At 45.4% G+C, this 14,753-nt stretch overlaps 1 protein-coding gene across 10 annotated transcripts in view; it reads left to right on the top strand.

Moving 5' to 3' along the window:
- The window catches only part of HMBOX1 (homeobox containing 1), a 125,314-nt gene that overhangs the window by 94,934 nt on the left and 15,627 nt on the right, over positions 1-14,753 (top strand). For all 10 annotated transcript variants that reach the window (XM_060250240.1, XM_060250204.1, XM_060250197.1 and 7 more), the window contains one exon: positions 8,084-8,237. In XM_060250240.1, coding sequence (XP_060106223.1) covers positions 8,084-8,237 — 154 coding nt within the window. The remainder of the gene's footprint in view (positions 1-8,083; positions 8,238-14,753) is intronic.

Below are 14,753 nucleotides of genomic sequence, written 5' to 3'. Positions count from 1 at the left end.
GGGAGCTGACCTGTTGGGTGGGATACAGCTGAAGGGTACATGTGTGTTTTCTCATTATGGGGTTAACTTAGGTGTTGCCAAAATCACTGATGAGGAAGGAAAATTGCATACGGGATTATTTCTTGTTGGGAGACTTTGAATAATCCTGAAGTACATGCCTGGCATTGTATTTTAATGTGGGTTTTGCAAGATAACTTTCTTCTCAAAATATTTATGACCCTTAAACTCTGTTTATGGGAGAACCAGCTTTTTTATTCCCACCATTACATTTTTTCATGAAGGTCTGGTTGTTTTGCTACTGGGTGGCAGTAACTATCCATCCCGGATGTGAGGGCGATCTGGCTGCGGCATCTGTCACCCCATTGATCGCCAGGGTTGATTCAGCTGATCTGGCTGGCTAGGCAGGTGTCCCCTACCTCCCTCACTGCTCCATGTGTGTCCCTCCCAAAGCTGCACGCTCAGTGGAAGAGGACGACCATCCCAGGTAGAAGGAGTGTACTGTTCTTCGGTCAAGGATATACGATAGCTGCTAGAATCTCCAAACTATCCATCCCCAGTATTTGCGGATTTTAACGATGGTGATGATCCCCAGAATGGATCCCCTATGATTGTCAAGGGTCCGCTGTGTCTGGTGTTCAGTGATATCATGTCTCTGTACACAGAGGCTCCATTTAGCTTTCATAACTGATAGCCACGGATGGACAAAAACATGATGGATTTCATTTTTTAAAAAAAATAGACATCCACGTGTTTAACATCTAATCGGGGAGGGTTGTGTGTGATAGGGGAAAGCTGTTTTTAAACAAAAACAGAGCATGTGGGTAAGGAGAACTAAACCTCTCCCTTCTTCTGTCACGGCTGGTTGTTGCATTTTACCCCTGACTTGGCACCTATGCCAGAAGAGAGCCAGGACAGAAGACAAGCACTGCAAGAACTGGAGTACAGAAAGATGGGGAGAGGCAAGAAGGCAGCATTTAGCTCCGCTCATATCCAAGCTCCATGTTTAGCAGGAAAAAATAGACCTCTCTGCATCCTCTGCTTTAAACTTGAACACGAACGTTTTTGTAGATCTTTGCGAATCCCTACCTTCATCCTTTATTTTATAGTCTAATAGTCAACTATGGACAGATCTAAATATGTGGCTCAGGGCCACACTGACATAAAGCAGATTTTTCTGCAAAATTGGGGAACCAGCCCTCCCTCTAGTTGGCAGGAAAATCTTAACACTTAAAAAACATGCAAATAAAAGTACCTGCCTCCTGCTCCTCTGCTGTCCGTGGTGGCAATGAAGACCAAGAACAGGGTGGGCAGGAAGGCTTGGTGGGCTGGTAGTGAAGACTGGGAGCCGTGTGGGACTCAGTGGCATTGTTTTTGCTGTTGGGGGTTCAGAGAGGCTCGGTGGGCCTAGCAGTGGCAGGCCCTGTGCAGCTCCTGGCCTCTTCCTCCAGTCGCCATGAGGGTGGGGAGAAGACACTTATCATTCAGGAAGCTGCCTAATCCTGGGGTGTCTGTAAAGCACCCAGCAGCCCTTCTGAGTAGTGTAAGCTTTGGGCGCAGACCTGAGCACTGGTGCATTGGAAGACATGAGGGTCACCCTGAGAATTCTCAGCCTGCCCACGCTGTGACATCAGAAAGGATGAGTGAGTAAGTAACCTTGGCAGTGCTCTCTCCATCTCTTTGTTGGAGCTGTCGCAGATTCAAGTAGGCTAGGATAGGCCTTTTGTTTTTCATGTGGGGCACTGACAGTCTGGGTTTTTTTGTGGGGGTGTGGGTTAACAGAAATGGGGAAGTGCCCTTTTTTGCCCCCATGTCCTCCTTTGTTGGGATCCTCAAGTCAGGTTCCCTCCGAGATCCAGCAGCGGCAAGAAAAGCCACAGTCCCAGCTGATTGGCAATTGCTAGGGAATGAGGAGGTAAAATGCTGAGTTGATGGAAAGGGCCGAGCCACATCAGACAGTAGGTGGAAGGGCTGTGGCTCAGTGGCAGTGTATCTGCTTGGCATGCAGAAGATCCCAAGTTCAATCCCTGGCATCTCCAGTTTAAAAGGCTCAGGTGATAAATAATGATAAATAATGTGAAAGATCTCCACCTGGGGACATGGAGAGCCACCTCCAGTCTGAATAGATAATACTGACCTTGAGGGACCAAGGTTCTAATTCACACATTCCTCTGATTTGTGATTACAGCTTGGAAATGCTCTTGAATGTTTTAAGTTCCATGCAGATAGAAAGCCAGCACAGCAAGCCAAGAGTGGAGGGTGGTGCTGGTTTTCTAATTGCATGGAATTTTAAAAAAAGAAAATGAAAAAGCAGAACTGGAATCTGCCACTGCCAATCCAAAGTGGTGCTGTCCATTCTGGCCTTTCAGCATTTTACCACCTCATTCTCCTCCAGGTGTAAATATGTCCTTAGTCTGCCCCGCTACAAACAGTTCTTTTCAGGGCTGGAAGGAAACAAATTGCTATCTCAAATTCTTGTCCCAAAGAGCTGAACTAATCAACCTGCATACATTATGTATGTGTGATTGTTATTTTATTTATCATACATCATAATCCCAACTAAACCCTCTTTGAATTCAAGAGGGTTCAGGTCCAAGCTCTGGAGAATCTATCATGCATTGTCCATTCCCCTTCATCCATAAGGACTAGAAACATACCTTTTTAAAAAGGAAGCTCAGACATTCGGGATGTTGAATTTTATGCCCCAGTCTCAGATACCTTCAGCGCTACATTTTTCTTTTTTTTACTGCTGCTCTTATTCTGATGGGAGAGTGAATTCCATTTGTTGTGTTGATGACCGTTTTCGCACGCAACTTACCTTGCAGTCACAATCGTGTTCCCTATGCAGCGTCTGTTCGGATTTCCCACCATCTGCGCCGGAGTTACAGGAAGTGCTGCGGCTTTTGCGTAGCAAACGTAAACTGGGTTTTAGCGGTTTACGTTTGCTATAGAAAAGCTGCGGTACTTCCTGTAACTTCGGCACAGATGGTGGGAAATCCGACCAGACGCTGCGGAGGGAACAGGATTGTGACTGCGAGGTGAGCTGTGTGCGAAAACGGTCAATGTCTTTGTAATTGATTTTACTGTTGGTTGGATTTTTGTTTGTTTTGTTTTCTGATTATCTTTTCCACTGATTATTGTTTTGCTGTTGCAACTAGATGGGTTAGAAACTTCCTTGAAAGCAAAAAAGCATTTAGATTAGCATGGGATATACATCTCTTTAATTAAATGCAGTGGACCTTCAGGGTCTTTCACTTCCCAGTAGTCATTGGGAGGTTGAGATGTGCTGGAGCATCTCAATCTTCAATGGTCTAGGTCACTCATCTCAAAAGTCTGCAGCTTCCAGGACAAGATGAAAAGTGTGTAACCCCGCCCCCCCTTACTCCACTCCAAGAAATCAATGAGAAATTCTTCCTCAGCGGTAGAATAATAGAATCACAGAGTTGGAAGGAGCCATACAGGCCATCTAGTCCAACCCCCTACTCAGTGCAGGATCAGCCTAGAGCACAGGTGCCAAACTGGGGCTTGGGAGCCACATGCAGCTCTTTCACACATACTGTGCAGTTCCTGGAGGTCAAGGAGATACTTACAGTGCAATCCTAAAGAGAATTATGCCAGTCTAAGCCTTTTCATTTTAATGGGCTTAGGCTGGAGTAAGTCTCTTTAGGATTGTACTGTTAATGACTTAATGTCAAGTAAGCATGCTTAGCATCAGGACCTCCATCAGCCTCTGAGCACTATTTCCACTGTGTGCCGACTATTTCCATTGTGTGTGAAACAGGGAAGGAGGGGGAAACAGGCTTGCAAGCTCTTCTCCAGCGCAGAGGTCTTCCAGAGACCTAGAGCATAGAAAGAGAGTACAAGAATGGAAGGAAAGACAGAAATAAAGCGGCACAGAGTTTCCCCTTAGGTTCATAGCTCTGTAGGAGCTGTATTGGAGCTGTATTTACTAACCTTGGTGCCAAGGCAAAGAGAGATGAATAAAGATGCAAACAGTGATTAGTGATTCTTATGGTACATGTGTGTTTCCTTCTCGTGCTGGTGCCAAAAAATAATCCCCTAACCTTTCCCTATGCTAGTTTTATAGGAACTGTTACTCCCAGCTGGTTTTATGGGGACTTTTATTCCCAGTTTATAACACAACCATGCTAGAATGCTTACATGGTCATGTTGTAAAGTACATGCATATGTGCTTTATCTTTCTGTGCAGAGAAGGTATGAAGAGTTTTAATAAAGATGTGTGTGCAATATTTGTTCTTGTCATACAGCTCTCAAATATCTAATATTTATTCTGTGGCTCTTATGTAAGCAAGTTTGGCCATCCCTGGCCTAGAGCATCCCTGACAAGTGTTTGTCCAGCTGCTGCTTAAAGACTGCCAGTAAGGGGGAGCTCGCCACTTCCCTAGGCAGCTGATCCCACTGTTGAACAACTCTTACTGTAAACAATTTTCCCCTAATATTCAGCCCCTTAATTTAAACCCATTATCATGAGTCCTGTTAGAATCAAAAGCTCTGAGTCTTTCTTGGGCAGACAGTCCTGCCTCAGGGTAATTACCACGGGGCGGTCACACATCACAACAATTTATGTTTGCACCTCTGTCTTGAAGGTTCAGGAGCATAACATGTGGGTAATATAGTGGGTATCAAGTGCCACTCCAAAGAGAATTGATTACCCTAGCCCCTGGGAAATGCTCTGGCAAATTTCCAGGAGAAAGGAGTTTCATGGTAATGGGGTAGCCACTGAGAGCTCTGCTCTGCTTGCACATGTAAAACATGGATGGTGACATAAACTGGGCATGCCTGTCGTCACTTAAAGGTAACTTTGCCATAAGATAGTCATCAAGCATTGGACCCAAGCCTTTGGGTGAGGCAGCCACACAGCCTGACTTCTCAGCCATGCTGCCGTTTGCAAGGACACTGCTGACACTGAGTGGAGGCTGGGGTGGGGAAGAGTCTTTTATATTCTGAAAACATTCCTGTCAATAAGTGATTTACATGAAAGCAGACTCTTGATAGAAAAAAAATGTATAGATTTTCCCCACCCTTCCTTTTAACTAAAAAAGCATCTATTACAGAATTGCTTTGCATCTGCTACCTAGATGCTAAGCAATGCAGAAATTCATTCTCTTTGCAGGCTCCTTTGAAGTTGAGTTTGGAGAGGTCTCCCAAGAATTGTTCTCTTGCCTGGGCATTGATTGGTAGCTTCCATACCTTCTTCCTCCAGCCTCACCAGTGATAACCAGGACACCAGCTGAGCCGCTCTGTTAATTACTGTGAGCTTAATAGTCCCTTTCACTACCCCATCTCCTTGGGTCTTTGCCTCAGGTTTAGGCACCAGGTCCACAAACCCAGGGTCCCTGGCCAAAGTCCTTCAGCAGCTGCATGCTGCTGCTGTACCCTTGCCAACTGGTGAAGTTTTGAGGTTCACAGAAGGATTTTTGTCACCTAGGGACCAAAGCCACCAACCACTCTCCTCACACCACATGCCTTAGAGTGGTGAGAAGCCGCCCTTTGCCCTATGTGCCCTACCATGGGAAGGTGGAGAAAGGCCTGCCATTTTTCCTTCATGTTCCTGTGGGCTTGCTTTGCCTTGCCCTTCTGCCTGCAGTTAAGAACATAAGAGAAGCCATGTTGGATCAGGCCAATGGCCCATCCAGTCCAACACTCTGTGTCACACAGTGGCCAATACACACACACACTGTGGCTAATAGCCACTGATGGACCTCTGCTCCATATTTTTATCTAACCCCCTCTTGAAGCTGGCTATGCTTGTAGCCGCCACCACCTCCTGTGGCAGTGAATTCCACATGTTAATCACCCTTTGGGTGAAGAAATACTTCCTTTTATCCGTTTTAACCTGACTGCTCAGCAATTTCGTCGAATGCTTATGAGTTCCTGTATTGTGAGAAGGGGAGAAAAGGACTTCTTTCTCTACTTTCTCCATCCCATGCATTATCTTGTAAACCTCTATCATGTCACCCCGCAGTCGACGTTTCTCCAAGCTAAAGAGCCCCAAGCGTTTTAACCTTTCTTCATAGGGAAAGTGTTCCAACCCTTTAATCATTCTAGTTGCCCTTTTCTGGACTTTCTCAAATGCTATAATATCCTTTTTGAGGTGCAGTGACCAGAATTGCAGAATTGCAGTTCACCCACTGTCTTGGGCCTGCTCCTGGCCTCCCCCTCCCTATCTTGGGGGACTGCATGGTGTGATTCTGGGACAGTGTTCCTGTTATTTGGGCATGTTCTCCCTAAATCTTGCCTTGAAGGAAACCCTGAGTCTATTTAAGAGGAACCTTCCAAATTAACTGCTTCATTTCTGTAACACCCCCAAGTCCAATTAGGAGGTATAAAGCTGCCTTACCCTGACTCAGATCATTAACCCTTCTGCCCGATGGGAATTTGTACATGAAAAGCATGTGCTCTGCAAGTATCAAATTATAGCTCAGAACACATTATTTGCAAAAATAGCGTTTTTGCAAAATATGCCCCTCAAATCGGATTACCTAAGGGTCCCGCCCCCCTTGTTGTTCAATTTAATGCAGATTGCAAGTCATTGACCTTTGAAACTTTTTTAGCTATTGGTTGTAACAGCTCCAGTTTAATGATGCTGAAATGAAATCTTCCTAGCCATTGGCTCAGCAGCCCAGATATTGCGGAGTGTTTAAGAACATTCCAACTGCTCGGAAAACAAAACGTACATAAAAGGCCTGCATGCTGGCTGTAAGGATCATGAAGGGCTAGAAGTAGGAAGGGAATGGAGAAAGGGAAAAGGCAGCTTTCTCGGGACTAGATCCAGATGGGCAGCCGTGTTGGTCTGAAGCAGTAGAATAAAGAAGGAGTCAAGTTGCACCTTTAAGACCAACCACATTTTATTCAGAATGTAACCTTTCATGTTCTAGAAGCACACTTCATCAGACAATAGTTTGGAATGGCAAGCAGTCCTAAATATAGAGAAAGTGAACAGTGAGTTAGTATGCAAAGCCATGGAGATTTTTTTTTCAGCAGATTAAAAGAATCATGTTGGGGTCTGGGGTTTGTTAGTTTGTGTTGACTGGGCTGAAACAGCAATGAAGGGTAATATAAGTCAGAATAGCAGATTGATGTCTATGTCATTAACTATCCTGGGTGTGAAGTGCAGTAAATGAGAGTCTGTTGTATTGTTAGCTCTGGGTTAAAATGAGGGACTGTTTTTGCAAATGGGTTGTGTGGATATATGAGAGACATGTGAATGGAGTACGGGCATAATATGAATGCATGTGTGGAAATGAATGGCTGGATTAGGAATGCAAGAGGGAACTAAAATCATCTTTAAATGTTCACAGATCTCAGTTTGTCAAATTAGAAATTTGTCTGTGTGTATAAAGTATGAGTCAGTTACTTAGGATCTCCTTGCTCTGTCTGACCTTTGATTGTTGTACATCCTCCTGTACTTTGGGCTGTCATTATATATCAGAATAATTGTGTAAACAAGAACGAGGGAGACACACCCAGAGGACTATTGGTGCTATCAAAAATCCCAGCCTCAGATCCCTTTCGCGCCTAATGTGCCCGCCTGGTAATACACAACTTGCAGAGAAGACTAACAGCGCCATGCTGAGCCAAGGATGATGCCTTTTGGGTGCCCTGGAGAGTTTTGCCTGCCCTGTCTCGTGATGTCTGTCATATGAATGGGCAATTAGCTGGTCCCTAGTATTTGTGTGAGCACAATGCCTAAACATGGTCTTCTTTGAATTCTGAGGAAATGCCTTCCATTTCAGAATTTTGTGATGTCTGTAGGGTTCCTGGTTTGACATTAGATTTTTTTTTTGGGGGGGGGGGTAGGTATTGTTAAGCCTGATGGTAGCTGAAGACTCTCAGAGAGGTAGCTTTTTTTCAGCAATGTAGCTGTCTCAATGACAGGAACAGCAGCTCCTCTCCTCTGCTGTTTGGGAACTTTTGTCTACCACAAATTATCTCAATCTTAATTACAGCAGAGATGAATTCCTTCCCTACTGGGGATTGTTTCTGTGTTGTCAGCAAGGCTAAGAAGAGCGGAGGGCTCAATTCATTAAGAATTGCTTTGTCTTCTGGTTTTTTGCTTTTCCAGGGGCCACGTTAAGCATGAGACCAGCCCCCATCCCAGTAGAAGAACCAGAATGGAGGCAGACGCCTCCTCCAGTCACAGCTACCTCTGGGACCTTCCGGCTACGGCGGGGCAGTCGGTTCACCTGGCGGAAAGAGTGCTTGGCTGTCATGGAAAGGTATGGGGCTGCCAAGGGGTTGATGAATTAAGTCTGTGAGTAGCTCTAAGTCTGACTGTCTTCTAGTCTGTAAAGAGGGATGTTCTCCCTTGTTCTCAATATTGTTCAAAGCAGTGATTCTCTGTCCCTGGTGAGTACATTGTGGGAAAGTGACAGCATCAATCAAACTGGAATGCAGCGCCTTGGAATGAGCCCTCAATAGCATTCTTCTGTCCTGTATTAAGTTGTCTGGGCAGATATGGAGGCAGAGCTGAACTGGGTTTGTTTCAGCACCTGAGTTCAGGTTTAGGAGCTCTCTGTTGGTGGTGAGGGGGCCCTTAAGGGGCCATTGGAGAGAAGGGTTAGATGGGGATCGTAAGCAGCAATCACAGTCCGAATGCCATTCTGCTAATGGTGACACTCCCTCTGCTTGATGCTAGGAGCCCTTGTGTCAAGGGTAAGGCTCTTTGGCCTGGGAGAAAGCACCCCAGTTAGCAGAACAGATCTGCAGCATCCAACCCAATAGCAGTCTTATAACTTCATCTACTATATTGGGTCACTCCTGGGACTCATCTATTCATCTCGCTTGGTGAGTGTTGTAGGTTTAAGAATCTGTAGCCACTTGTAATTCAATCCTCCTTCCTCCGCTGCCTTTTTTTTTTTTTTTTTGGAATTTTTCCCAGTACACTTTGTCAGTCAGGAAGGTTTTTGGTTTTGGATAATAGCTTCAGAAGCTCTCCTCTCCTGTGCCTCCTCCCCGTCTTAAAATTTGCTTTGGAATATTTACGATCTGAAGGTTAAAGAGAAGCAGCAGCAGCTCTTGCAAGTCAGAATCTATATTTAAACTGCAGACTGGGTGTGGTCCAGATCACTGCAGTGTGAGCTCCTTTGCCCTGCTTATAGCTTCAGCATCCTCCCCCCTTGACCTGAAGGAACATCCCCTGCCCTGCCCTGCCCTGCCCAGTCGCTTTTGCTTTGCAGAACAGGCCAGCTTTCCCCTCCAGTGCTGTTGTCTTCTGCACTGTCTTCTCCAGTGCTGTTGTCTTAGGAAAAGAGCTGGAGCTGCTGTAGGTGGGTGCTTTGGCCGTAAACTGAGTTTTAAGCTTGGAAACCAACCCATTTTCTCCCTTTGATAGACTGTCTGATGCCAATGGCTTGTAGATAACAAAAGACTGAAAAGAAATGGGAAATAATAATATTTGGATTTATCAGAGTTACTTTTGGGCATTCACAGTGCTTTGATGCTCATCATCGCAATCATCTGATCTCATTTATTTATTAGCTTCAGGGGACCACACATACACACACACACATCCCACTTTGACTTAGCTGCTGAGAAAGCCCTGCATTTTTATTATTTATTTAAAACATTTCTATGCCACTTTTCCACCCAGGGTCCCCAGGGTAGTAAACATCCAACATTAAAAGCTTTTAGAATATTTGTATAATTCAGTAAGAACATGTAAACACAACATGGTGGGGGGGGGGGTAGTAAGAACTGAGTGTCTACTGTGGAAGCACAGTGTGTTGTTGCAGGATGGGAAGAAGAGTTGTCAGGCACACTCTCCGTTCACAAAACGTCCTGGCCTATCAAGCCACGTTACCATTCCATGTGACTCTCCCCTAAAGTTGCCCCTCATGCTTCACTGCAGCTGTGCATTTTGGGTGATGCTCAGTCATGGTGAGTGAGCTTTCTTTTTCCGAGGCAGTCCACCATTACCAGTCTTTGCTTTGAGAAGCCCCAGGTGAGCTTTCTGGGAAGTCCAAGGCTCTGCAAAACTCAGTTTGAAAATCATAACCTTACAACAGTTAGGTCAGTAAGTTTTTTCCCCAGTCCCATATTGTTGCCAGCACAGAGGTTTGTCCTAAGGCTGCTCAGTGAGATTTGAGAAAAAGTACAATGACTTGCCAGGTTACAAATGTTAAAACTTTTGATGGATTCGATTCTACAGTTGTGGAATGTTTGGTTTCTCCTTTGTGAGTCGCCTTCATCTTTATTGAACAAGATAATCTCAATGGATTATGGTGGGTATTTAGTTACCTGCTCTAGATCTTGAGAGAGAATATGGTGGGAAGTTGTCATTCTCTGCCTACCATTTTGTCACTTCTTTGGGTTTGAGAGCTACCAGGTTTAAAGCTTGAACTCACCTTCTTAGCCAGGGTTTAGAATGGCCTCCATCCCCTTTTGCATGTCCAGTCTGCTAGCTGGTCTGCTGCTATTTTGCAACTGCTTGGATTTGCAAGACAGTAGCCTTGGAGGTATGTTGATGTGGCACCGCCTCCTTATTTAATTGTGCGTTAATTGAATCTGCTGCTGCATCGCCTGAGCACCACCAACAACTGTACCTTGCTGCAGAGGGCACCTTTATGACAGGCCACCCTGTTGCCAGCAGCTGCTGCCTTTTTGCTTCAAAAGGATCAGCAGCAACTTCCTCTGTCAATCTGTGGACTGAAAGTCAGCGGAGACAGCACTGCTGATTGACACAACGGTCAGGGCTGCAGTGGACCCTGAGTGTATTGCAAAGCATGCTAGTGGAGCAGATGGGGAGTCTGGAAGTGCATGCCAGGAGGAAGGGACAGGAAGCCACCAAAATTCTGCTCTGACTTCTTGAGCCACTGGTAAATGTGCTACTTGATGTCCACTGAGATGCTCAGCCATATTTGGTGGCCCACTAGGGACATCATCGATACTCTGCTTTTGTTGCCTGCAAACCTGGATCAGGGTTGTCAAGCATTTAGCAGGCCACCATATGCGGTGAGTGAGCTAAGATCCCAAGTTGTACAGGTAGGACTTAAACCAGTATCTCTGCAATAGACACAGTTATCTTGTATGTTCTGTTTTCCCTGGTAGAGGGATTTAAAGAGAGGAGGGGAGAACAGTAGATACGCCCTCACTCCTAAATTGTTTGCCCAAGTTAGTTTTGTCAAAAGGCCACTGCTCCAGTCCTTCTCCGTCCCTTCTACAGCATCTTTAAGAAGCAAAAATAATTCTAGGATGCCCATGAATGTCAGGACAGGAGGCTCTTTGTAAAAGCTGTATGAATAGTTCAATAACGTTCAGTGAAGAGAGCCAATTTGGAGCAGGGGACTCTGTTCGGAGAACCAGGCCTGATTCCCCACTCCTCCACATGCAACTGCTGGTGTGATCTTGGGTCAATCACATTCCTCTCAGAACTGTTCTCTCAAGAGCAGTTCTCAAAAGAGCTCTCTCAGCCCCACCTACCTCACAGGGTGTCTGTTGTGGGGAGAGGAAGGGAAAGGAGATTGTAAGCCACTTTGAGGCTCCAAGTGAAGGGCAGGGTATAAATCCAATCTCTTCCTCTAAATATAGCATTCCATCCTGTGGTAAACCTGCTGCAGTGACTAAACCTCTTCACCTTGGTTTATCTGAACAAAGGCCAAAGGAAGAGGTTGAGGTAAACTGTAATAACAATACTTGGCATTTAAGAACATAAGAGAAGCCATGTTGGATCAGGCCAATGGCCCATCCAATCCAACACTCTGTGTCACACAGTGGCCAAAAAATGTTTTTTATACACACACATATACACACTGTGGCTAATAGCCACTGATGGACCTCTGCTCCATATTTTTATCTAACCCCCTGATTTACATGATAGCACGTGAATATGTTCATATTACTGTTGTAATCCTTACAGTCTTGTAAGGTAGGTCAGTCATGCAGCTGTGGGGGAAGGCTTGATACTCAGAGATAGTGGCTTTCCTAAAGCTGCCCATAGAATCCACAGCAGAGCTATTGTCAATCAGACTTTTATCCCTCCCTTCCTCCAGGGGACATCACACAAAGTGCCCTCTCCCTCCTCTGTTTCATTCTCACAGTAGCCCTGTGATGTAGATTTGGCTGAAAGAACTGGCCTAAGATTTCCCAAGGTGCAATCCAAAACAGAGGTACATTGTTCTAAGTCCGATGACTGCAGTGGCTTTAAAAGGGTATGACGCTGTTTAGGATTGCACTGCCATTGAGTTTCATGACAGAGGAGGGATTTGAACCCAAACCTTCCCAGTCCTTAGTCAATCATGAAACATTACATTGCACTGCATTTGCTGGAGTTGAAATTGGGACTCCCTCTTGACCTAAGGAGATGGTAGACAGTGATATTTGGTGAGGGTTTATTTTTAATGTCAACATCATAAGAACATAAGAGAAGCCATGTTGGATCAGGCCAATGGCCCATCCAGTCCAACACTCTGTGTCACACAGTGGCCAACCCCCCCCCCCCCCCAGTGCCATCAGAAGGTTCACAAGTGGGTCTAGAAGCCCTTCCACTTTGCCCCCCCAAGCACCAAGAATACAGAGCATCACTGCCCCAGACAGTTCCAATAATATACTGTGGCTAATAGCCACTGATGGAGCAGAGGTCCATCAGTGGCTATTAGCCACAGTATATTATTGGAACTGTCTGGGGCAGTGATGCTCTGTATTCTTGGTGCTTGGGGGTGCAAAGTGGAAGGGCTTCTAGACCCACTTGTGAACCTCTGCTCCATATTTTTATCCAATCCCCTCTTGAAGCTGTCTATGCTTGTAGCTGCCGCCACCTCCTGTGGCAGTGAATTCCACATGTCAATCACCCTTTGGGTGAAGAAGTACTTCCTTTTATCCGTTCTAACCCGACTGCTCAGCAATTTCATTGAATGCCCACGAGTTCTTGTATTGTGAGAAAGGGAGAAAAGTACTTCTTTCTCTACTTTCTCCATCCCATGCATAATCTTGTAAACTTCTATCATGTCACCCCGCAGTCAATGTTTCTCCAAGCTAAAGAGCCCCAAACGTTTTAACCTTTCTTCATAGGGAAAGTGTTCCAAACCTTTAATCATTCTAGTTGCCCTTTTCTGGACTTTTTCCAGTGCTATAATAGCCTTTTTGAGGTGGGGTGATCAAAATTGTACACAGTATTCCAAATGAGACCGCACTATCGATTTATACAAGGGCATTATGATACTGGCTGATTTGTTTTCAATTCCCTTCCTAATAATTCCCAGCATGGCGTTGGCCTTTTTTATTGCAACCACACACTGTCTTGACATTTTCAGTGAGTTATCTACCATGACCCCAAGATCTCTCTCTTGGTCAGTCTCTGCCAGTTCACACCCCATCAACTTGTATTTGTGGCTGGGATTTTTGGCTCCAATGTGCATTACTTTGCATTTGGACACATTGAACCTCATCTGCCACGTTGACGCCCACTCACCCAGCCTCAACAGATCCCTTTGGAGTGCCTCACATTCCTCTCTGGTTCTCACCACCCTAAACAATTTAGTGTCATCTGCAAACTTGGCAACTTCACTGCTTACTCCCAACTCCAAATTATTAATGAACGAGTTAAAGAGTATGGAACCCAGTACTGAGCCCTCCGGCACCCCACTGCTTACCATCCTCCACTGCGAAGACTGCCCATTTATACTCACACTCTGCTTCCTATTAATTAGCCAGTTTTTGATCCACAAGAGGATCTGTCCTTTTACTCCATGACTCTCGATGTTACTAAGGAGCCTTTGATGAGGAACTTTATCAAAAGCTTTCTGGAAGTCAAGGTAAACAACATCTATTGGGTCCCCTTTGTCCACATGTTTGTTCACCCCCTCAAAGAACTGTAACAGGTTAGTGAGGCAAGGTCTTCCCTTACAGAACCCATGCTGAGTTTTCCTCAGTAACTCGTGTTCATCAATGTGCCTGCTCATTCTGTCCTTGATAATGGTTTCTACCAACTTTCCCGGTATTGAAGTTAGACTGACTGGCCTGTTTTTTCCCCGGATCTCCTCTGGGACCCTTTTTAAAGATGTGGGTGACATTTGCTACCTTCCAGTCCTCAGGAACGGAGGCAGATTTCAATGAAAGATTGTCAGGAGATCATTAAGATGATCTGCTCCCCACCCCACCCCTGGGTTCTCTGACTGCCCTACTGAGAGACACGACTTCCTCTTTGGAAACAACAGGATGTCCTGGCTTAAATTCATGGAAATAATGCTCCTTCTGAGAAGTATACTCCCATACACAACAGTATGTGAGGAGTATCACAGCAGGAAGAGACATCATCTTATATGCCTTATTTTGCCTTGCTGCCTGTGAACCAGCTTTATAGATCACCAACGCTGTTCTCCAACACAGGAAGTGTACGGTCCCTATCCAGAACTCTCCTTAGAAGCTTTCTATTCTATTCAGTGGGATTACTCCCAGGAAAGGATTCTTAGGATTGCATCCTATGTTAGACAACACAGAGACAGATGAGTGAACAGAGGTGGGTGAAGATGTGGGGAGGGGAATAGCAATGGGGCATAGGTAGAATAACACTAGGAAGACTGAGAAATTACATTGCCCAGGAAGAGGGATGTTGGAGCTGCTGGCTGCCTGTGATCACACAGGTCTCTGTATGGGCTAGAAACATTTCCAAGGGGTGGTATTCTAGCAGGAGCTCCTTTGCATATTAAGCCACACACCCCTGATGTAGCCAATCCTCCAAGAGCTTGTAAGGCTCTTTTTTGTAAGGTCTTGGAGGATTGGCTACATCAGGGGGTGTA

The sequence above is a fragment of the Heteronotia binoei genome, chromosome 1 (assembly GCF_032191835.1).
Source record: "Heteronotia binoei isolate CCM8104 ecotype False Entrance Well chromosome 1, APGP_CSIRO_Hbin_v1, whole genome shotgun sequence".
NCBI lineage: Eukaryota > Metazoa > Chordata > Lepidosauria > Squamata > Gekkonidae > Heteronotia > Heteronotia binoei.
The sequence above is the reverse complement of the archived record's forward strand: the minus strand, read 5'-3'. Positions and strand labels throughout refer to the sequence as shown.